Source organism: Schistocerca nitens, chromosome 1 (genome assembly GCF_023898315.1).
Source record: "Schistocerca nitens isolate TAMUIC-IGC-003100 chromosome 1, iqSchNite1.1, whole genome shotgun sequence".
Taxonomy (NCBI): Eukaryota; Metazoa; Arthropoda; class Insecta; order Orthoptera; family Acrididae; genus Schistocerca; species Schistocerca nitens.
The window spans coordinates 833,781,901-833,806,632 of NC_064614.1; the positions used below are offsets into that span (position 1 = coordinate 833,781,901).

A 24,732-nucleotide genomic window follows, 5' to 3' on the forward strand; every position below is an offset into this window, starting at 1 on the left:
GCTGCAGGGAACTGAGACCATGAATCCTGCAGGGCTGTCCATAAATCCGTAACAGTACGAGGGGGTGGAGATCTCTTCTGAATAGCACCTTGCAAGGCACCTCAGATATGTTCATTAATGTTCATGTCTGGGGAGTTTCATAGCCAGCGGAGGTGTTTAAACTCGGAAGAGTGTTCCTGGAGCCACTCTGTAGTGATTCTAGACTTGTGGGGTGTCGCATTGTCCTGCTGGAATTGCCCAAGTCCGTCGGAATGCACAATGGACATGAATGGATGCAGGTGATCAGACAGGATGCTTACGTACGTGTCACCTGTCACAGTCGTGTCTAGAAGTATTAGGGGTCCCTCCAACTGCACATGCCCCAAACCACTACAGAGCCGCCATTAGCTTCAACAGTCCCCTGTTGACATGCAAGGCCCATGGATTGATGAGGTTGTCTCCATACTCGTTCACGTGCATCCATTCGAAAAAATTTGAAACGAGACTAGTCCTACAGGGCAACATGTTTCCAGTCATCAAGAATCCAATGTCTGTGTTGAAGGGCCCAGGCGAAGCGTAAAGCTTTGTGTCATGTCGTCATCAAGAGTACACGAATGGGCCTTAGGATCCAGAAGCTTATACCGATAATGGTTCGCTGAATGATTCGCACGCCGACACTTATTGATGGCCCTGCATTGAAATCTGCAGCAATTTTCTAAAGGATTATACTTCTGTCACGTTGAGCGATTTTCTTCAGTCGTCGTTGGTCCCGTTCTTGCAGGTTCTTTTTCTGGCAGCAGAAATATCGGAGATCTGATGTTTTATCGGATTCCTGATACTCACGATACACTCGTGAAATGGTCGCACGGAAAAATCCCCATTTCATCGCTTCATCGGACATGCTGTGTCCCATCGCTCGTGCGCCGACTATAACATCACGTTCAAACTCACTTAAATCTTGATAACCCGCCATTGTAGCAGCAGTAACCGATCTAACAACTGCACCAGACACTTGCCTTATATAGGCGTTGCCGACCGCGGTTAATCGCCATCTGACATTAAGCACAAGAAAACAAACAAAGTAAAAGGAACTGACACTTGAATTTCAGAATTTGAGATCCCATCACAGGATGCAATCAGTACACTCGATAATAATATCAGCACGTTGATGTTTCACACGACGTAGGCCAGACTAGCACAGTAAATTTTTCGAGTCTATCGCTGTAGTCGAACACTCGTGTAACAAATACAACAGAGCGAGACGATGAATTCGGCAGTCAGCTTAGCGGGGTGACGTCGTACTCAGTTCGATGAAGTATCGCACAGTCGCTCGGAAGATCCTCAGTCCACAGTCCACTGAGACGGTCGACCTCTCATTAATCAGAGGATAGATATCACTCAGAAAGGCAGAAGGTTTTCTATAAGTGTCATCGATGTTTCCACATGAGTTGGTAGTCGAGGGTGATCTCCAAGTACTTTGCTGTTGACATCCAGAGGGTGGGTGTAGCGAAGAGAGTAACATCGACTGTGACACGGCATCTCTTTGTGAGGAGGGGCGCCCTGCTTTTGGCGGCATTAAATTTGATCAGTCACGTTGACGCCCAAGATTCGAAAGTCCAGCAAGCATCTTGAGGACAGCGTTGAATCGCTTCTCGTTGCTGGTGCCAACATAACAAGGCAGTTTCGTCGGCGTATGTGTATCGGCTGACACGAGGTGGCGATTGGAGGTCTCCAGTGTACGCAGAGTACACCGAACCCTGCGGGACTGCGGCGAGAAAAGGTCGCTCGTTGACGTGGCGTCATCGATCCACATGCGGAGAAGAGTTCCTCAAAATAGTTGGCAAGGAGGTGGACCAATGAGTTCGGCAGGCCTTGCGTAAAAAGTTTATAGATCATACTCCGATGCCAAACGCTATCGAAAGCGCGAGAGACATCATGCCTCAGCTCTCTCTGTTGTCGAAGGCTTGGATAACGTTTTCAATAACCCAAAACAACAGGAGAGGTGTAGAGTAACTTGCCCTAAATCCAAACTTGCTCAGCAGTCAACACAGCTTCGCTTGACAGATGTACAGAGAGCTGCGGCAGCAAAATTCCCCTTTCGGAGGCCTTGTTGAGATTAGAAAGTAGGTTAATGGGCTGTAAGCTGGCAAGATCGGCACGATTCTTCCCCAGTTTGGACACTTCGACGACGATGGCCGTCTTCCAGGACCCGGGAAAAATCTTCTGTGTCAGTGTCCTATGAAATGTGCAAGTATGAAAGTGACAACAACTAGGGCATTACCTTAGGCATCAGTGCACTGATGAGGTCAGGTCCAGGCGCTTTCCTATGGGGATTTGAAAGTTTCGCCGGACGTTCTGTTCTTTGATGGCCTCTAATTCCTGGGCGTCGTCCCCCGGGTCGGCCTAGAGATAACCAGAAGACTGTGACGGCTGTAGTTATACAAATGAGGGCCTCATCGACAATGGTGCCAGAAACAAGCGTATGTTCGACGATGCAACAGTGCAGCTGTCGGCAGTACTCTCTCCAGTAAGTTCTGGCAGTGTGAAGGCGACCTCAGGTGGGGGTAAGTCGTCCATCCATGGAGTACACTACTGGAAGACGGTCAAAGGGAATCTCCCAAACTGCTTCATTGTAATGAATCTTGGGTTCCTTTGGCGATGTGTGCATCAACGACATCTGGCTAAGTGTCATTGGCAGGGTAGCTGGCAGGCCCATTGGGAGGACACACGAGAGCCTGGAATGAACTGCTGCTCGACACAAAGCTTTGCCACTGCAGTTGATTGTCCTGGAGTGTCACACCACATGCTTTGCGTTCAAGTCTCTGGCAATGACGCACTTCCTCCTAGTTGGGAAGAGACCGAAGGCGTCCTCTTCAGCCAGGTGGCATTTAGGCGGTCTGTAAATGGCAGTGAAAGTGACAATGCCATGCCTGATTTGCACTGTGATAGAAATGGATCCCATGATGCGGAACATTGGCGACGGTGCTGCATAATGGCATAGAGAGCTTTTAACGAAAACAGCTGTTCCACCTCTGGCTGCAGGGCTGTCAGCGTGATAGCGTGTTCACTATGATGGCCTGCACCGCTGTCGGCTTCATGTGGGTCTTATGTCTCGCAGGACGAGCTCGAATCCGTTTATATGATGATATAAGCCATTGTCCTTCCAAGTCACAAAGATCATGTCGTCAAAATGCATACGCCTTGGTATGTCCAGTGTGAGTAGTTCCAGTGGCGAGAACAAACAAGCTTCTAACAGCTTCTTGCACAGTCACGGTAGCAGTGGCACCCTTGAGGTCAGCGACAGCCTGACAAAGCGAAAGTACCAGTACAGTGACTTCTGTTTGTTCTCCCATGGATTGGGGTACAACATAGGGCTGCTCTCCTAGTCCTTATTTCCACACGGCTAGCTGCGATGCATGCAGTGTAGTAGATGCTCCTCGAATCTTGTAGACAAATTGTTCTAGTCGAATTCAGGCCGAGTGGTGCTCCATAAGCGTGGATTGTGGCTGCTGATGGCCGTGGTGATGGCGCGGCGGAGCATATAAAAGTTTCGATATTTGGGCCGTAGCAGCTAATGTCTTCTGGGTGATGCCCTGGGTCGGAGTGGCGGGAGGCCAGCTTGCCGTCGCCGAGCATTTTGTGCTTGAGTCAGCCCCTGTAGCTAAAGGGGTGGCAGCCCTGGAAAAGGCAGCAGATTGCAGGTTTCTCACGTTCTAGCGGACAGGGACCTCCTTCATGAACCTGACCACACCTGGCGCAACGTGGCTGCATAATAAGTGGCGTGTAACGTGATGGCATTCCTGGAAATTATAGCACTGAAGAGGATCTCAGCTACAGATTCTCAACTTTGACGACAAGATGGTAAAATCGCTCTATATAGAAAATTTGGCGAGTCTGTGCCTGGAAGAATGACTGCTCGCCTTGGTGAGGTCTTCCCAGTGCCTGGAATCGTGAGCCAGTCGATTTCGTAGTGGCATATCCTTCTTCTGGAAGTTCCTCGTTAATGTCGTCGTCAGGGACGGTTCTGCGGATGCCTTTGATGACGGTTTCCACTCACTAGGCTTCACCATCAGGAGCGTATAGCACGGGATGCTTTCGGCACCAACTTTGTCAATGACTTTGACGTAATCAGCGGAAGTACGAAGCGAAAGCTTCAACTTGTCTCCACCTGCCTGCTTGGCAGTGAAAGGCACAGTAAGGTTCACCACGGCAGTGGAGGATGAAGCTTTCACAATGCCAGACACTCATGCTGACGAAAAGTCAGTAAAATCTTTAGATGAACGTCGGCCGAAGAACCCGCGACAGAAGTCAATAAGCAGTTTGTCAAGGTTCTTCTTAGTCGGGTTTTTAGCGTGCTATGATTCTCGTTGTATTGCAGCACCGTGGGAGGTATCTTCTGACCTTGTTGCTGCGGTTGTTCTTGCTGCTGCTGCTGCTGTTGCTGTTATTGCTATTGGGCCTTTTCAGTTGCGTCGTCTTCTCGGAGTGCGGAGGACGAATTCGCAGTTTCTAACACCAGCGGTGCAGGCGCTGTCTCAGCATTCGTCAAGCTCTTTCTTCTTGGGAGTACCATGAATCCCTCGCTGTTGCGATAGACTAGCAGCGCATCGCTCACTGTGGCCACTTCTCTTTTCCTCTTGGAGTCGTTGGAAAGACGCTCGACCTCCATAGAGTCCTTGTCAATAGCTACATCCTAATCGGAGAACCTCTCTTGTTTACTGACGATTGCCATATCCTCATACCTGGAGCGACCGATGAGGCCGCCGGCGAAGAAAACTTCGCCGGACGGCCATCAGCTGACTTAGGTGCGGCCGGCTCGGTGGCCGTTTATAAAGTCACCTTCTTACAAGGGGAGGACACGACGGAGGAATCACGTATTTACTTCAAACTTTGTACGCCTTTGGTAGGCCACTAAAACAACATAACGTGCAAGTAGTAAGGTGCACTACTCTCGCAATTCCGCGAAAATCGCATGAGAAGTTTTACGTGTCTGTTATGTGCGTTACGTATCTGTGTGTAGGTGACGGACGTTGGAGTCCATTGGTGGTCAAGTGACAAGAGTCGAGCTTCAGAAGACGCATGTGTATGAGGCGACGATTCGTCTCCCATTCACACTTAGTTATTAATCTATTTTTTCATCACTGCTCATATTATTTAATTTCTGTGTCATTTGAGAGATAATATAGTGAAAAGAAATATGTATTTGCATAAAGTATTTGCATGAAGTTTTAATTTATGTTTTCCATGTCTACGACAAATACCATCCTGCGACGTGTGATGTCGATAGCATATCCGACGAGTAACTGTACATTACTCTTGTAGTCTGACACATTTGACTTACTATACTACTGATTGTAAATGACGTCATTCGCATAATTATTTATCGAAGTTTCACTTGGGCTTTCCAAGCCTATCCCTTGTTCAAATGATGGTTCAAATGGCTCTGAGCACTATGGGACTTAACTTTGGAGGTCATCAGTCCCCTAGAACGTAGAACTACTTAAACCTAACTAACCTAAGGACATCACACACATCCATGCCCGAGGCAGGATTCGAACCTGCGACCGTAGCGGTCGCGCGGTTCCAGACTGTAGCGCCTAGAACCGCTCGGCCACTCCGGTCGGCTATCCCTTGTCCTTGTAAAAACGTTCAAATGTGTGTGAAATCTTATGGGACTTAACTGCTAAGGTCATCAGTCCCTAAGCTTACACACTACTTAACCTAAATTATCCTAAGGACAAACACATACAACCATGCCCGAGAGAGGACTCGAACCTCCTCCGGGACCAGCCGCACAGTCCATGACTGCAACGCCTTGGACCGCTCGGCCAGTCCAGCGCGGCTTGTCCTTGTAAATTGAATTACAAATAGCAAATAGTCAAATAACTCACGAAATTCACTACAACTTCGTCAAAATGCACGTGCGCTTTTTTCGTTGTATTATTTATCAGATGTCATATAAATGAAATAATGTGACCAGTGATGAAAGAAATATAGATTAAAAAGTAAACGGAAATAGAATTCGAACCGTCGCCTCTTCCACGACCTTCTTGCAACGCGGGAACGCTACCCGCTTGACCACAGTGACTTGTGTCTATTGATATCTTCCACAAATACATCTGTGACATAATAGACGCGTAAAACATCTGTTGCCGTTTCCTCAGAATTGCCAGAGTAATGCACCTTACTACTTGCACGTTATGTTGTTTTAGTGATCCACTAAAAGTGTACAGAGTCTGAAGCAAATTCGTGATCTCAACGTCGTGGCCTTCCATCGATAGTTTCCCATGTAGCCGACTTAAGTGACCGGTGGTCACGTGGCGCACTTATCCCGCTTGTGATGTTGATAGTCCCCGTCATTGTTGTGTCTTCATCCATCGATTGAAAAGATCTCAAGAAACTCCAAATTGGTCTGTTTGTAAATGAACTGGTAAAGTTATCATCACTGTTTCCTCTGTGTTGCAGCATCAGATTGCAAAGGGGTTTCTTGTGTTTTCATGCCCCACGTGGTCCAATTGGCTCTGATATGCTGTAATAAAAGCAGTTAGTTTCTGAATAATCCTGTTCACTAGCGATCACATGGTCTCATGCCCATGATACTGACAGGCTTTCCACCATTTGCGTTTTAGTGGACAAGCATATCATTTCTGTCTTTTACCTTTCCGTATAATTTATTGCAAAAAATAAATCCACTAACAACAACAGTCAGCCGAGTAAAAGGAAATATGTCTTCTTGTAGTTCCATGAGGACACTCTCCCGTGGACACAGATAAGTAGAAGTAAGCTCACCCGTTGCCTGCAGGCACCTATCTCCTCTTGCCAGTACTGACTTTCTCACGTTTTGCGAGATAGTCGGGCTATCTGCAGCGACAGATTGTCGCTAGCACAGCTGCGCCACAGCTGAAAGCATTCACTTCTGAAACGCAGATTTCCAGAAGAGTACAACTTCATACAAGATTTCCTTGTGTCTCAATGTTTCTACTTTGTCATTAACTGGTTTCTAAACGGGTTTGTGGTAGCTTCAGAAAATATTTTGGAAGATCATAAATTCGCATTCATTTGACGACACAACTCTTAATTTTAAGCGAAGACGTAACTTCAGTAATAAACGAATCTGTATACAGAATTCTTGGACCTCTTTTCGCGTCAGTTCTGGGTAAAACCTCGAGCTTTCGACGCTTACCTCCATCGTCTTCGTCAGGAGCAAACGACTGTCTAAACTGCTGTTGTTGTGGCCTTATGTAGCCCACAGATGACTTCTGATTGGTCGGTAATTACGCAGTGCTATCGCAGATGGTGTCAACGTCTGTGCTGGCCACCGCTCCCATCGTAACGTGAACATAGCGACGAATACCAGATGTAGAAGTATGAAACCGGAATTTGGTTGCAATAATTACAAGTATGTTGTTTGAAATTAATAAACAATATTTTATTCAGAATAATCTCCATTGCTACTTATACATTTCTCCCGACTCTCCGGCAGGCTATGAATGTCACGCCATAAAAACGGTTCTCCTTTTGAGGCGGACCAGCCAGCGAGCCATTTTCGTACATTTTCGTACGAATTGAAGCAATTTTTAGCGAGAGCGTGTCCCAGTGATGCAAATAGACGATAATTGGACGGAGCCAAATCTGGAGAACCATATTCCGGTCGTTTTTCACGTAATGATCGATTTAAATCGATCATTTGCTATTGGTAGCGATCGGTTTTAACGGTTTCACCAGGTTTTTGGAGCTCATAATAGATGACACCCTTCTGATCCCACCAAACACAGAGCATTGTCTTCTCTCCAATGCGATTTGGTCTTGCAGTGGATGCCGATGGTTTGCCTGGATTCATCCATGATTTACGGCGCGTAGTATTTTCAAAATATATCCATTTTTCATCACCTTTCACTATTCGATGGAGAAACGACCTTCTTTTGTATCTAGCGAGAAGCATTTCACAAGTGGTCTTTCGATTGGCTTGCTGTCTTTCACTCAATTCATGCGGAACATATTTTCCCACGTTCTGCACCTTTCCCATAGCTTTCAACCGAAGAGAAACGGCTTTCTGCGTCACAGTCAGTTGTTCCGCGAGTTCCTGTTGAGTCTGAGTACCATCTTCATGCAATAAGGTCTGCAATTCGTTGTCTTCGAACTTTTTCAGTGGTTTCCCACGCTCGTCGTTTCTCACGTCAAAATAATCACTTTTGAATTTTTTGAACCACTCGAAACACTGTGTTTTCCCAAGAGTATGTTCGCCAAAAGCTTCAAGAAGCATTCGATGCGATTCTGCAGCAGTTTTCTTCAAACAGAAAACCAATGCTGTCGGCAAATCTTAGTTCGTAGGCACAAAGCTCGACATTTTTACGGGTTTGAAACAGATACCTGTGTATGGAACTTGGGTTACTGGGTGTTGATATTCGTCGTCAACCGTTACAGGAAGCAGATGGCGCTGCAAACGATGTCTCTAAGGTCCCTCACGGACGTCTAACACCATCTCTAGGGAAATTCCGGTTACATACCTCTTCACCTGGTATACCTTCCTCTTCTCTACATCGAGAACTCGCCTCTGTGCACCGCTAAGTCTATGTCCACTGTCGCGGTTGAAGTTCTTCTCGCACGCTCTTATTTTTACAGGTTCTTTTAATACAAATTGTAGAAAACTGGGACAAATCTTCCGTTTCGTCAAACAGTATTTTGTGTTTGTTTGCGAAGCTGGGCTCAGCGACTGAATATTTCTCCAATCTCGATTTGTAATAAGTCTTGGATGTTCTACACAGCGGTCGGAAGCAGAGTGAATGGTCAGGCCGATTTAATTGCTTCCGTTCTCACAGGGGATGTCACAAATTCCAGGGATCCTGAGGCCAAGACTGTCCTTAATGGGCGTAGCATCTGCTTTATTTTCTTAGGAGGTAAAATAGAGTATTTTATGTCGTCTTCCCAGGACTCACCCTATTCTGTTGGACATAGCGCTGCAGAAAGGTAAAATACAATCGGTGGCTCATTAGGTAAATTTTCAACCTTTTCACGTTTCCTTTCTTTGGCGAACATTGATGTCATATCACGTGAACCATAACCAATCTTTCGGAGCACGTGCTTCAGGTAGTTAATTTCGGAATCCAAGTGGTTCTCGTCAGAAACGGAAACAAGTGGCGCCAAAGATGTAAGACTTACCATCAGTCACATTTTAGCATCCTGAAGTAGTCTGTTCTACCAGAGGACGTCATCATCAATCTTAGTGCACGAACTCCTAGACCTCGCAGGGGCTAAGGATTACCTGAAGTCCACAAGGCAAGTATTTCGTTGAGGCCAATCGGTAGCGCTCGTGGTCCTCCTACCTACAGGCTGGTCAAATATTTAACTAAGTTGATGACTCTGATAGCCGTCCACTGTGAACATCGCATCAAAAACTTTCAGATGTTCATTGAGAAATTAGATTAGAGTTGGCCCAAACGATATTTTAGTCTGCGAGGTTGTAGTCTAACTATATACGAAAGGTCCTTTGAAGGACACATTGAATCTGTTGACAGAGCATACTCCTCCTGAAGCAATAAAGCTGTTCAAATATATTATGAGAGCCACCTACTTCTTGTATGACGGTAAATTTTACCAAATGACTGACGCAATGGCTATTGGTTCTCCGTTGTCTCCAGAGTTGGGTAACTTTTTAATGGAATATTTTGAGGGACGTGCATAAAATTTAGCTTCCTTTCGTCCATCTTCATTCTATCCTTATGTTGATGACATGCATAGTCTGGCCACAAAGTCACTCGTCCGAACGTTGAGTACTTCCTTGAACATACGAACAGTATTCACCCAAGCATCCAGTTCAATATGGAGACAGAGAAAGAAGGAAGGCTGCCATTTTTAGATGTTTTGGTACGACGAAAGACGGGTGGGTGTCTCGGCAACTCAGCGCACCGCAAACTGACGCACACTGATTTATATCGTATGTATTTTCGTCCTCCAGTCCAGAAGACAGCAGTTTTAAATACACTGGTACACAGAGCAAAAACTGTTCCTGACGGGGACCACTTGGATTCAGAAGTTAACCATCTGAAGTACGTGTCCCGAAAGGACGGCTGTGGCTCACGTGATATGAATTCACCGTTCTTCAAGGTTGAAAATTCGCGTGATGAGCCACCGATTGTATTCTTTCTTTTCTGCGGCACTACGCCCAACAAAGTAGGCAGACTCCTGGGAACACAAGATATTACACCTATTTTCCGACCTCATAAGAAGATAAAGGAGATGCTACGCTCTGTTAAGGTCTCGGCCTCTGCATCATTGACAGTTATGACATCCGTCACGAGTGTGGATGAAATTACATCGATCAGTCCATTCACACTGTTTTCGACAGCTGTGTTGGACATTAACAGCATATTAAAAATCGAGAACTGGAGAAATCCTCAGTTGCTGAGCACAGCCTCACAAACAAGCACAAAATGATGTTTGAGGAAACAATAGTTCTGTACCAGTTTCCTATATACCGAGGTACGGTAATAAAAGAGGCTGTAGAAATACGAATGTGCGAAAAGAACTTCAAGCGCGACAGCGGATACAGTCTTAGCGAGTTCTCGATGCAGAGAACAGGCAAATATATTCGCTGGCGCCACCAGCGCAGACGTTGACACCATCTGCGACAGCATTACGTAATTACCGATGAATCGGAAGTCGTCTATGGGCTACATAAGGCCACAACGGTAGCAGTTTACACAGCCATTGGCTCCTGACGAGGACGATGGAGATAATCATCGAAAGCTCGAGGCTGCACCCTGAATTGACGCAGCAAGAAATCCAAGAATTTTTTATACCACATTGCGTCTCAACAAATGTATCTCTAAAATATTGTAATTATTAATTCCATTTGATGATAATTCAATTCTGGATCGAGGGAAAAATCTGGGCATCGAAACCAGAGTTCCACGATACGTCAACTGTCGGAGAACATTCAACAGGTTCCTCGGAAAGTTTTGCGTGAGATCGAGACTACGTAATTAGGGTACCAGAAGTTCCGTACTTGTTGGTTTCCAAAATTTATTTAGGAGAACCACAGTAGTGAACGGATGACTTCATCTCTGGACTCTTTTTCGTTAAGGTGCGGAGGGAGACTGTCCGCTGAACAGAATCGTTATCCGTGACAAGACATGGGTTTCCTATGCAAACGCGGAGACAAAACAGCATCACTATAGTGGAGACATACAGCCGCACACACACACACACACACAAGTATTTAATTTTGACTGTAATTTGATTTTGTGTGTGTTTCGATCGCGGACGAGAAGTACGGAATAGACAGTGTAGAGGTAATTATAATTTTTTACTGGTTGTAACTGTAATTAATTAAAAAATTAGATATTTTTGCCACGGTGACCTTTTCAGTTGTTAGAGGGCCCTTTGTGGAAAGTCTGAAATCTCTTTCGAGCATGAATACCCAAGTGAGGCCCCAGAGCAGCGGTTGCGGTCGTTAAAAGAAGCAAATGTTGGCAGCCTAATCTAACTGAGCCTGCCGAGGGCTGGGCAGATGAGGACAGTTGGTTTGGCTTTGAAAATTACAGCCTTCCGCGCTTTCGATCGTCCGCAGCAGGACTCTGCGTCATTGGGGTCAGTGTTCCTCTGCCGTCGAAACATGTTTCCGTGGCTGGTACAGTCAGTCTGCACACCACACGGCACTGCCATTAACTGCCTTCTACACTCGGAAAAAAAGTTAATGATCACGTTGCTCGCAAGCTACGCCAGTCAGATCAACCGCCAACTCGTAGTTATTACGATAGTATCCGGGCCACCGAAGCCTCACTGTCGCCGCGTTCTGCTGCCGTGTGCCATTATTAGACGGTATCTCTTTCGGTCACTCCCAAGTACATGTGTTATTTCTTCATTTTGTATGTGTGCTCTTACTACTTTTTTTCGTGATCGGACAAGCGTTGTCTTCAGGTCAAGTAATAATTACGTCATATGTGATCGCTTTTCATCTATTTCAGTGCCTTTCTATTCGGTTTAATAGTGTTATTAATGTGTTTGTGGAATTTTTATCAAAATACATCATATCTGAGTCTGTAGTCACTCTTATTTAAGTAGAGTTTGTGCTATTCACTTCCGTCCTCAACCTATCATCACGCTTCGTGTACTGTACTGTGACCATGAAGACAACACCGAATTACGCCTGTAGTAGGAGATGAATTCGATGCTTTAGGATAGATCGTGACAGGGAGCTCGTTCCAAGCAACACAGCTGTGAACCCGGTTTGACCTTCTTACATTGCCTCGCAGCGCTTTGACTCTGATAAGATGCCCTGCCGGAACGGCTGCAGTCTCAGGCGTAGAGCTGTATGCAGAATCAATTTTCAACTCAACAGATATAAAAGCTTACATCTGAACGTTGATTATGTGGAGAAGCAAGGAAAATGTGTAGGTTACAATAGTTTTCTCATAAATTTGGTTTACTAGTTTCTCCATGTTGGGAGGGTGCTGATTACGCAACTATATCTTCAATTAATGATATGCCGCTCCAATTGCTAATAAGAACATTATTAAGTCCTCGACTCTATTCGGCCCTTACATTAGGTAATTCTTAAGAGGCCTGCAACTGCCACCGTAGATGCATAAAATGATATACAAATATTCCACATAACAGGAGATGAAAAACGAGGCTTCCATATCTACATTTTAAGCACGGGAAGAATTTTTAACTTGCATTGTGCCGTAGAGAACCAACGGCAAACGACAAAAAACAAAATTAGGAGTCAGGTGGTTTTAAGAAGTTACGTGCCCGTGGCATCGTGAGAAAAATAGGCCTGCGTGATTATACTCGATCCAGTCACAATAATATGACCACCGCCTATGTCCGACGTCAGCGTGCAGTAACTACTCAGACGGCAGGTGTCAGCAATAGCAGTGTGGGTAATACAAAGCGTGTCGTAGGAACGTGGAAAACGGTGCAGTCGTTTTCGTATTGCAGAAAGGGAGCGATTCATCTGACGTCCAAAAGGGCATAATCATTGGCTTTTAGGCCAAGGATGAAAGCGTTTCAGAATCGCTAAGTTTGTTGCTTACGGCCGGCCGGGGTGGCCGAGCGGTTCTAGACGCTACAGTCTGGAACCGCGCGATCGCTACAGTCGCAGGTTCGAATCCTGCCTCGGGCATGGATGCGAGTGATGTCCTTAGGTTAGTTAGGTTTAAGTAGTTCTAAGTTCTAGGGGACTGATGACCTTAGAAGTTAAGTCCCATAGTGCTCAGAGCCATTTGAACCATTTTTTGTTGTTGATTGTTTTGCGTGCCACCGTGGTTAAAGTATACTGTGCATGGCAAAAACGCGCAAAACAGGTACCACAGGCCATACATAGATGACAGGGGTGAACGGCGGCTCCGGAGGTGTGCGCGGGCGAATAGACGTGCAACTATCAAACAACTGACGGCCCCTATGAACCATGGGGCCACTAACAGTGCCTCCTCAACGACCGTTCAGAGAACGTGGCTGCGTATGGGCGTCCGCTGCAGGTACCAACTTCATGCAAACCATGCTGACTGCTGTTCATCAGCTGCTACGGCTGGAATTTGCACGCCAGTACCGCGATGTAAGTCCACTGAGAGCAGCAGGTGACCTTTTCAGATGACTTACATTTTATGCTCCAACGGACTGAAAGCAAACACCGTGCAACAATCGTCGGAAGGGTTCATGCCGGAAGAGGGAGCCTTACGGTCTGGGGAATGTCTTGGTGACGTCCCCTCAATGTTTTCGTCAATCTAGAGGGTACAATAGATCAGCACACGTACGCATCTATCCTTAGGGACCACGTCGACTCCTGCCCGCAGTCTATTTTTCCTCAGCACGATGGCATCTGCAAACAGGACAGTGCGACATGTGGCACAGCTCGCACTGTACCTGCGTGGTTCGAAGAGCGCCAGGATGAGTTTACCGTACTGTCCTGGCCACCGAGTTCCCCGGGTTGAAACCCAATCGAGAATCTGTGGGACCACCTCATTCGGGTTGTTCGCGTCGTGGATCCTCAACCGGAAGACATAGCGCAGCTGGCCACAGCTCTCGGTACCTTCCTGGACCTCACTGACTCTGCTCCTGCACGTCTCGCAGTGGTCTGCTCCGAAAAGGGAAGTTATTGAGGCTTTTGACAGGTGACCGCATTAATGTTACTCGACTGAGGAAAAAATGTACAGGTCGACACATCAAAAGTATTATCATGATTTAAGAAGATGATGATAATGTTTCGTTTGTGGGGCGCTCAACTGTGCGGTCATCAGCGCCCGTACAAAGTTCCAGTTGTTCCACAGTCCAATTTTGTACTCAGTCCAGCCTATTCACTGTCACGAATGATGATGATGATGATGATGATGATGATGAGGATAACACAAACACCCAGTCCCCGGGATGAGGAAATCACCAACCCGGCAGGGAATCGAACCCGGGACCCTGTGGATCCAGAGGCAGCAATGCATGGTTTAAGAAGAGTTATTTTCTGACGTGTTCCAGAATTCCAAGTTTTGTGATTTAACAATAAAAGGCTAAAAGTATTTTTTTAGATTTACCAAGAATTTCAATTAATCCATCCAAGTGGAGTGTAAAGTTACGTCCTCTGGCGAGCAAAAGTTAAATCACAATTAACTGAAGCGGCGTTTCATTACTTAAATTTCTTTTAACTATTCCATTATGTTATACTACTGGCCATTAAAATTGCTACACGAAGAAGAAATGCAGATGGTAAATGGGTATTCATTGGACAAATATATTATACTAGAACTGACATGTGATTACATTTTCACGCAATTTGGGTGCATAGATCCTGAGAAATCAGTACCCAGAACAACCACCTCTGGCAGTAATAACGGCCTTGATACGCCTGGGCATTGAGTCAAACAGAGCTTGGATGGCGTGTACAGGTACAGCTGCCCATGGGGCTTCAACACGATACCACAGTTCATCAAGAGTAGTGACTGGCGTATTGTGACGAGCCAGTTGCTCGGCCACCATTGACCAGACGTTTACAATTGGTGAGAGATGTGGAGAATGAGCTGGCCACGGCAGCAGTCAAACATTTTCTGTATCCAGAAAGGCCCATATGTAGGGTTTCGCAGTGATTGAATGAAGGGTAGAGCCACGGGTCGTAACACATCTGAAATGTAACGTCCACCGTTCAAAGTGCCGTCAATGCGAACAAGAGGTGACCGAGACGTGTAACCAACGGCACCCAATACCATCACGCCGGGTGATATGCCAGTATGGCGATGACGAATACAAGCGTCCAAAGTGCGTTCAACGCGATGTCGCCAAACACGGATGAGACCATTATGATGCTGTAAACAGAGCCTGGATTCATCCGAAAAAATGAAGTTTTGCCATTCGTGCACCCAGGTTCGTCGTTGATTACACCATCGCAGGCATTCCTGTCTGTGATGCAGCGTCAAGGGTAATAGCAGCCATGGTCTCCGAGCTGATAGTCCATGCTGCTGCAAACGTCGTTGAACTGTTCGTGCAGGTGGTTGTTGTCTTGCAGACGTCCCCATCTGTTGACTCAGGGATCGAGACGTGGCTGCACGATCCGTTACAGCCATGCGGATAAGATGCCTGTCATCTCGACTGCTAGTGATACGAGGCCGTTGGGATCCAGCACGGCGTTCCGTATTACACTCCTGAACCGACCAATTCCATATTCTGCTAACAGTGATTGGATCTCGACAAACGCGAGTAGCAATGTCGCGATACGATAAACCGCAATCGCGATACGCTACAATCCGACCTTTATCAAAGTCGGAAACGTGATGGTATGCATTTCTCCTCCTTACACGAGGCATCACAACAACGTTTCACCAGGCAACACCGGTCAACTGCTGTTTGTGTATGAGAAATCGGTTGGATAATTTCCTCATGTCAGCACGTTGTAGGTGTCGCCACCGGCGGCAGCTTTGTGTAAATGCTCTGAAAAGCTAATCATTTGCATATCACAGCATCTTCTTCCTGTCGGTTAAATTTCGTGTCTGTAGCACGTCATCTTCGTGGTGTAGCAATTTTAATGGCCAGCAGTGTATTTATAACACAACAGAGGATACTTCCCAGACAGCCTTCGTATCCTCGTGGCCAGTTGACTACCGAGTGCTGCCAGTTTGGAACACTGTGCGCAGGGTGAACGTGCGGCTGGGCGAGTTCGACGTGGACTCTGAGTTCGACTGCTTCGAGCCGGACGTGAACGGGACGCGGGTGTGCGCCGACCCGCCGCTCGACGTGGAGCCGGAGCGCCTCCTGCCGCACCCCGGCTACCGCGGCCAGGACAACAGCTACCAGAACGACATCGGGCTCATCCGGCTCAACCAGGAGGTCATGTACACAAGTAAGTATGCCCCTGCAACAGCGGCACCGCGGCACTCGGCCGTTCAGGCAACACCACACATGGAGCTGGAGCAGGGTACATTAGTTGGACAAAATACACTCTTCTTATTCTTTTCCTTGTTCCTTTGTCCAATGTTTTCGCAGGGTCGGCATGGTTATGGCCGGATTTGGCAGGGTTAATTTAAGGGGTGGCCGGATGCCCTTCCTGTCGCCAATTGGCCATAATACACTGCCTGACAAAAAAGCAAACCACCCAGAAGTCATGGTCGGGTGCCAATGTAATTTAGTACACGAGCACACCATCGTTGGGTATGTAAATGACTAAGACTTAAAATTCTCCGTGACTGGTAGAACAGCCACCAGAGCGCATTAGTGTCCTTCGTGTGTAGTACTGTTACCAAACCTGGTAGGGTATATAAGGGACGTGAACAGCGTCAGATAACGAGTTATTACTGTGAGGGACACGGAGAAGCCCCGTACACATGTGAGACATCTTTATCAGCAGCTCATTGTAGGTTTTCGTTTGACGGCTGGCCGAACCGTACAGCAACCAAATTAGCGGGTTATTTGGGTGTAACAGTGGCCCGATGTTGGGCTGCATGAGACACGAGAGCAAGTATACTGGTCATCAAGGTTCCAGTCGAGCACGCCTGACCACCACAAGGGAGGATCATCGTAAAGTGCACCAGGCATATCGTAAACCCTTCACATCGGCGCCTGCCATCCGGCAACAACTGAAGAAATCCCCGCAACTTCCTTTGTCATCCTGAGACTAGCAGCAGCCGGATTAAGGAATCGCTGTCCCACGCACACGCTGTCGCTAACACCACAGCGCAAACATCTGCGTTTGGAGTGGTGCTGTGAACGGGAAGCATGGAGTACTGATGAATGACGTTGCATTGAGTTCAGCGATTAATCGTGGTTCTGTACTTCCCGCGGTGACCATTGTTGAGTGTGAGGAGGCGATCTGGGGAGAGGTCAGATCCTTCAGGTTATTCGGAGAGCCGCAACGGCGTTATTCTTGGCGTTAGGGTGTGGGGAATCGTCGGGTGATTTCAGATCAGGGCTTACAGTGATTTCTTCCTCCTCTGTGGCCTCTCTTTTTTCCATGGCTTCCTTTACCTCGTATAACCAGGCAACTTTCGGTCTTCCTCTTCTCTTTTTTACCTGAGGAGGGTACATCGAGGTCTTCCTTTGGTCATCTGACATCTGTCATTTGCATTGCATGTTCATACCTGGCGAGCTGCCGTTCTTCTGTTCTATCTGCAATGTTATTTTTATTCTTAGTCATTTGCAAAGTCGTTGCATTTCTTATGTGGTCTCGCCCGGATATTGTACACGATCTTCTGACATAGTCCATTTTTACAACTCTTATTTTGCTTTTATTTTTTCCAGTACGCTCCCACCACTTCCCGTAAGTTGTTATAGGTTCTACAGTATTTATTTAGAGCATCTTCTTTACTCTCAAACTTATCTTAGAAGACCACAGCAGACGGTTTACCTTCTAGATTGCTGTTTTTCCATTCACTACTCGTTGCTGTATTACAAAATTATTTGTTCCTCTTCCGATTTGTTGCTAGCCAAATATTTAAACGTTTTACGTGCCTTAACGTGTTTACTGTTTTAATTCCTACATTTTCTCCACTGCATCGGTATTCAATCTTTTGAAAATTTAGTTTCAGTCCCCACTATTTAAACAATGTAAGAGAAAAGCAGCACCCTGCTTCAGTCCCTTTCTGATTTTGAAAAGCATTGACGAAATTGGTTTCCCCACTTAGATTACACGCTCTGCAAACTTCTGTAGTTTGCATATACTTCTAACATGTCTTTCAAAGCCCAATCCCCTCAGGGCTTCAGCCGGCAGGAGTGACCGTGCGGTTCTAGGCGCTACTGTCTGGAGCCGAGCGACCGCTATGGTCGTAGGTTCGAATCCTGCCTCGGGCATGGATGTGTGTGATGTCCTTAGGTTAGTTAGGTTTAATTAGTTCCAAGTTCTAGGCGACTGATGACCTCAGAAGTTGAGTCACATAGTGCTCAGAGCCATTTGAACCATTTGAACCTCAGGGCTTCAAACAGTTTCTTCAGCGGCACTGCGTCATATGGTTTCTCCAGACCTTTGAAAGCTAAATGACTGCTAGAATTCCTTTTCAGTCTCTTTGCCATTAGTTGTCTTAAAGCAAAAATGTTGTCATTACTGTCGCCACTCAAATTCGTTTGTACGCCAGGCTATCTAAGCTGCTAGCAAATAAGCCTGCACTACGAAAATTTAAAGGAAAAGTTGTTTTTTAACACTGCTTCTTATAATTCTAAAATACGTAGACCGTGCTTATTTGGTATGGGTTTACTGGGCTTAATTTTTCAGTGGACAGCTGACATGAACGAAGCATTCATCTCTCATACCCTGGCGCCCGGCCAGACGCAAGGCTCTTCATTTCCTAACTGAAAAAGTATTTACGTACGCACCTTATCATAGAAACGCACAATTCAGACTGTCTCCCCCTTTCGGTGAACCATGGCGGAGAGTCGCAGTTATTTGGGAGGTCATATCGACATCACAAGTTGATAATGCAGTCACGCAGAAGGGAAAAGCTTCACGCAGGGCGTACCAAAACGTATTAGGCGACTCTTATCTATGTGGTCTTCCGTCCGAATGCTGGTTCGATGTAGCTCAACATATTAATCTATCCTGAGCAGGCCTCTTCATCTCTGCAACGTACAGCCATTTGAAACTGCTTACTGTATTCAAACCTTGGTCTGCCTCTACAATCCCTCCCCTCAACCCCCTGCCCCCAACACACACACATACACACTTACACTCCCTCCATTTCCAAACTGATGATTCCTTGATGCCTCAGAATGTGTCTTATCAGCCGAACCCTTCTGTTAGGCAAATTATGCCACAGATTTGTTTTTTCCCCAATTTGATCCTGTAGTTTTTTCGATCCGCCCATATAAATTTCAAAATTCTTCTGTTGCACTACGTTTCAAATGATTCTATTCTCTCCTGGTCTGAACTGTTTATCGTCCTCGTTTCATTTTCGTACAAGACTACACAACATACAAATACCTTCAGAGAAAGCTTCCTAGCACTTAAATTCATATTCGGTGCTAATAAATTCCTCTCAGAAACGCTTTGCTTGGTACTGCCAGTTTCCTTTTTATATTCCCTACACATCAGCTAACGTCAAGTGTTTTGCTTTACAAACAGTAAAACTCATCGACTTCTTTTAGTCTATGAACTCCTAATGTACACTCCAAGACAAAAGACGCAGCACGAAGGAATTATCCGCATGGGAGAGATAACGGTAGATGTGACGTACTTGTACAGACAAACAAATGATTACTATTTCAGAAAAATTGAATGCTTTATTCAAGAGCAAGAGCTTCGCAATCTGAGCATGTCAATAACGCGTTGATCCACCTCTGACCCTTATGGAAGCAGTTATTCGCCTTGGCATTGATTGATAGCGTTATTGTTATGTCCTCCTGACGGATATCGTGCCAAATTCTGCCTGCTTGGCGCGTTAGATCGTCAAAATGCCGAACTGGTCGGAGGTCCCTGCCTATAATGCTCCAAACGTTTTCAATTGGAGATACATCCGTCTACCTAGCAGTAGAAACTCTCGCCACTTGCGGGCGGGTGTTATCTTGCTGAAATGGTTCAAATGGCTCTGAGCACTATGGGACTCAACTGCTGTGGTCATTAGTCCCCTAGAACTTAGAACTACTTAAACCTAACTAACCTAAGGACATCACAAACATCCATGCCCGAGGCAGGATTCGAACCTGCGACCGTAGCAGTCGCACGGTTCCGGACTGCGCGCCTAGAACCGCGAGACCACCGCGGCCGGCTCTTGCTGAAATGTAATCCTAGGATGACTTGCCATGAAGGGAACAACATGGGGCGAAAAATATCGTCGACGTAACGCTGTGCTGTAACGGTGACAAGGATGACTGCCGAATGGGTCCTGCCATGAAATGAAATGGCACCCCAGACCATGGCTCCTGATTGTCGACCGTTATGGAAGATGACAGGTTGGTATTTCCCCGCCGTCTGGGGCGTCTCGAGACACGTGTTCGCTGGCCATCGCAGCTCATTTCGAAACGGTACTCATCACTGAAGACAATTCTACTCCTGTCGCTGAGATTCCAGGTCGAAGACGTGTCTGAAGACGCCCCAGACAGCAATCGGATACCGACCTGATTATCGCTCTTACAGCACAGCGGTACGTCGACGATATTCTACACCACGTTTAGTTGCCCTTCATGGCGAGCCATCCTGGGCTTGCATTTCAGCAAGATAATGCCCCCCCCCCCCCTCTCCCCTACGGCAAGAGTTTCTACTGCTTGTCTTCATGCTTGCCAAACCCAACTTTGGTCTCTTCCAAGTTTGGAACGTTTGGAGCGCTTCCGTTCCATTCCGATAATTCCTTCGTGCTGAGTCGTTTCTTTGTCTTAGAATGTACTTCCGTCACCATCGCCTAATTTAATTCGACTACATTCCATTATCCTTGTTTTGCTTTTGTTGATATTCATCTTATAACATCTTTTCAAGACATCATCCATTCCGTGCAACTGCTCTTCCAAGTCTTTTGCCGCGTCTGAGATAATTACCATGTCATCGAGAAACCTCAAAGTTTTTAATTTCTTCTGCCTGAGCTTTAATTCCCTGTCTAAGAATTCCCTTACTTTCCGTTACTGCTTGCGCTTTGTACAGATTTAACAATATCGGAGATAGCCTACAATCCTGTTTCACTCGCTTCTCAACTACTACTTTCCCTTCATGCTCTTCGAATCCTGTAACTGTGGATGATGATGTCCATTCACCAGCTCAGGCGTTGTTTCAATCAGGGTATTGCATGTGTGAGTTAAGTCTGGCACTCATTCAGTTGGAAATGTCGAACTTCAGTTCAGCACTTGCCACACCGAGCGAACTGACGCAGAGGCCAACACATTCGACTAGTATTCCGGAGGGCAACTGTTCAAATTTCCATCCGGAGATCCAGATTTACATTTTCTGCGACTTCCAAATGGTTCAAATGGCTCTAAGTACTATGGGACTTAACATCTGAGGCATCAGTCCCCTAGACCTAGACCTACTTAAACCTAACTAACGTAAGGACACCACACACATCCACGCCCGAGGCACAATTCGAACTTGCAACCGTAGCAACAGCGCGGTTCCGGACTGAAGCGCCTAGAACCGCTCGGCCACAGCGGCCGGCCTGCGACTTCCCTAAACCATTCCAAGCTAGTATCAGAATGAGTGCTTTGAAAAAAGTCACGGCCGATTTTCTTTCCCATCTTTCGTAATTCGATCTTGTGCTCTGTCTCCAATGACATCGCTGTCGACGCAACGTTTAACTCTTAATCTTCCTTCTTTCTTAGTACGTGTCACAGCATATGCGACACTGAAATACAATCTCTCTCAGTCCAAGTATCTATGTAGCCTTCACAATCCGATGGACTTAAAAAACCTGCCCTATTTCCTTTGTGTTTTAAATTGTCCACAGGAGGTATATATTGGGTGTAACAAAAATGTACGGCACAAATTGCTGGGCACATACCTCATAAGTAGACGAAGAAGTCATGTTATATGAACATTGATCTGGAAACGCTTTGTTTCCATGTTACAAATCATTTTCTCCAATTCATTAATCATGTGAAAAATACAAGAACAGAATGTTTGAATCACGGGGAACATGCTCTCTTGGTGACGTCTGGTTACGTTGTGCACCACCAGTGTTTTGTTTCTCAGGTCCCTGTTGCCATGCGACGTACATCTTTGCTTGTTTCAGAGATCAGTATAACAGTTGCAAGCACACGGGTTACTACGTAGAGTTAATGACATATTTGACTCTTGCAGTGACAGTGTACACAAATGCAGAATTGGCAGATGCCCATGGGTTAGCTGACGGCAATGGCGATCGCGCTCAACTATCGTACAGATCCGGTTACAATGGATAGGTAGCGACGGAGCAATTGACTGACCTCCATGCTCTCCGGACCTAAACACACTGGACTTTTATTTTTGGGGGCACTTGACTGCACTTACGAGATGTAGAAGTATGAAACCGGAATTTGGTTGCAATAATTACACGTCTGTTGTTTGAAACTAATAAACAATATTTTATTCAAAGTAATCTCCGTTGCTATTTATACATTTCATCCAACTCTCCGGCAGGCTATGAATGCCACGCCAAAAAAACAATTCTTCTTTTGAAGCGAGCCAGTCAGCGAGCCGTTTTCGTACATTGCCATACGAATTGAAGCGTTATTCAGCGAGAGCGTGTCCCAGTGATGCAAGTAGATGGTAACCGGACGGAGCCAAGTGTGGAGAATAAGCCGCATGCCCTAATATTTCCCAGATGAACGCCTCGATCGTTTCCCTGACCCGTTTTTCTGTGTGTGATGCGTTACCACGAAGCAATGTGACTTTGTGTTGCATTTTTCCATAATCCGGTCGTTTTCCACGTAATGCTCGTTTTAAATCATTTACTGTTGGTAGCGATCGGTGTTAACGGTTTCACCAGGTTGTAGCAGCTCATAGTAGATGACACCCTTCTGATCCCACCAAACACAGAACACTGTCTTCTGCCCAAAGCGATTTGGTCTTGCAGTGGATGTCGATGGTTTACCTGGATTCAATCTTGATCTACGATGCTTAGAATCCATTTTTCATCACATTCGATGGAGAAACGACTTTCTTTCGTATCTGGCGAGCAACATTTCACAAGTGGTCTTTCGATTTGCTTGCTGTCTTTCACTCAGTTCATGCGGAACCTATTTTCCCACTTTCTGCACCTTTCCCATAGCTTTCAACCGAAGAAAAACGGCTTTCTGTAGCACATTCAATTGTTCCGCCTGTTCCTGTTGAGTTTGAGTATCGTCTTCATCCAATAAGGCCTGCAATTCGTTGTCATCGAGCTTTTTCGTTGGTTTCCCGCGCTCGTCGTTTCTCACGTCAAAATCACCACTTTTGAATTTTTTGAACACTCGAAACACTGTTTTCTCAAGAGCATGTTCGCCGAAAGCTTCGACAAGCATTCGCTGCGATTCTGTAGCAGTTTTCTTCAAATGATAACAGAAAACCATTGACGCCCTAAAATCGTAGTTCGTAGGCACAAAACTCGACGTGTTTACGGGTTTGAAACAGATACAGATGTATGGAACTCGGGTTACTATGTGTTGACATTCGTCGTAAGCCGTTACAGGAAGCAGATGGCACTGCAGACGCGGTATCACTAGAGAGCCTTAGGTATCACGAGATCTGCACTGACGGCTAGCACCATCTGTAGGGGAATTCCGGTATCATATTTATGCATCTGGTATGTGTGGAAACCAGTACAAGTTGTTCAGAGTCTCTGTGCCCGTGTTATGGAGGGCTGCGAAACCATACGTAATACTCGAGGGATACATCAGTGCATCAGAGATTCAGTATGACGGCCGTTTAGCGCATGTGTCAGTGCCCACGGAGGGCATATTGAACAACTCCTGTGGGAAAGAGTTGTATGAGGTTTGCTGGTGCGTTCTGTTCGTATGTATTTCCCGTGATTAATGAGTTAGAGAAAATGACTTGTAACATGAAAACAGAGCCGTTCCAGACCCTTGTTCATACAACATAATTTCTTCGCCTACGTGTGTCCTGCAATTTGTGATGTACATTTTCGTTAGAATCTATATAAATTTTGAGAAGAAATATCTTTCCTGGAATAAGCTTGTTCTTACTGTTCAGTAGGTAGGCAACTCCTCAAATTCACTGGAAGCAGGTGTTATTACGATTACTTCAAGTTTTTCACCATTGACTGCTCAATTACGGCATAACTGTGCCTCTGAACAATTTTCTCCGTCAAAGAGATGCTAGGCTGTGTACAGAGCGTTAAGTTCTCTTTAGTCTAATAATTCTGCTCTGTCTAAAATTCTCATCTATCTTAAACGGAAATCGATTGACCTGTTCACCCGCGCATGCGCGGGGAAGGAGCGTACAACCATACCACGACTGGCCAGTGCGACATTTATCATACGACGCATTGCAGCATTTACGAACTTCACGCACATGTGGTCACGGCCTCTAGCATGTATTTTCAGTCTAGAGAAGTAACATACTTCGGAGCTAAGTCTCATTGCAGGTAAATAGTAATCGACATTGATAACAATTTTTGAATCATGGGATTGTGGCGAAAAGCTTTAGTGAACCTGTATAAACTCCATGAAGTAGATAACTGCTTTTTCTGTAGGAATCATAATATTAGATGTTGGGCACTTGCTGCTTCTCCCTTTTCCGCTATCTATCGAACCCACAGTGGTAAAAAAGACAACGTTACTTTTATGCTCACTGTTTATGAAGTAATGCGCTCTTGCTTTCTTCCTACCTAGAGCTAACAACTATTTCTCTCTTCTCAGTTGCATTGTCACACTAAGACAAGCACTTTG

At 45.9% G+C, this 24,732-nt stretch overlaps 1 protein-coding gene across 1 annotated transcript in view; it reads left to right on the forward strand.

Annotated features, from left to right (window-relative positions):
* LOC126207568 (CLIP domain-containing serine protease HP8-like) overlaps positions 1 to 24,732 on the forward strand; it is a 75,832-nt gene that overhangs the window by 38,865 nt on the left and 12,235 nt on the right. Inside the window, exon 5 of the mRNA XM_049938883.1 lies at positions 16,095 to 16,300. Within this exon, the coding sequence (XP_049794840.1) occupies positions 16,095 to 16,300 (206 nt within the window). The remainder of the gene's footprint in view (positions 1 to 16,094; positions 16,301 to 24,732) is intronic.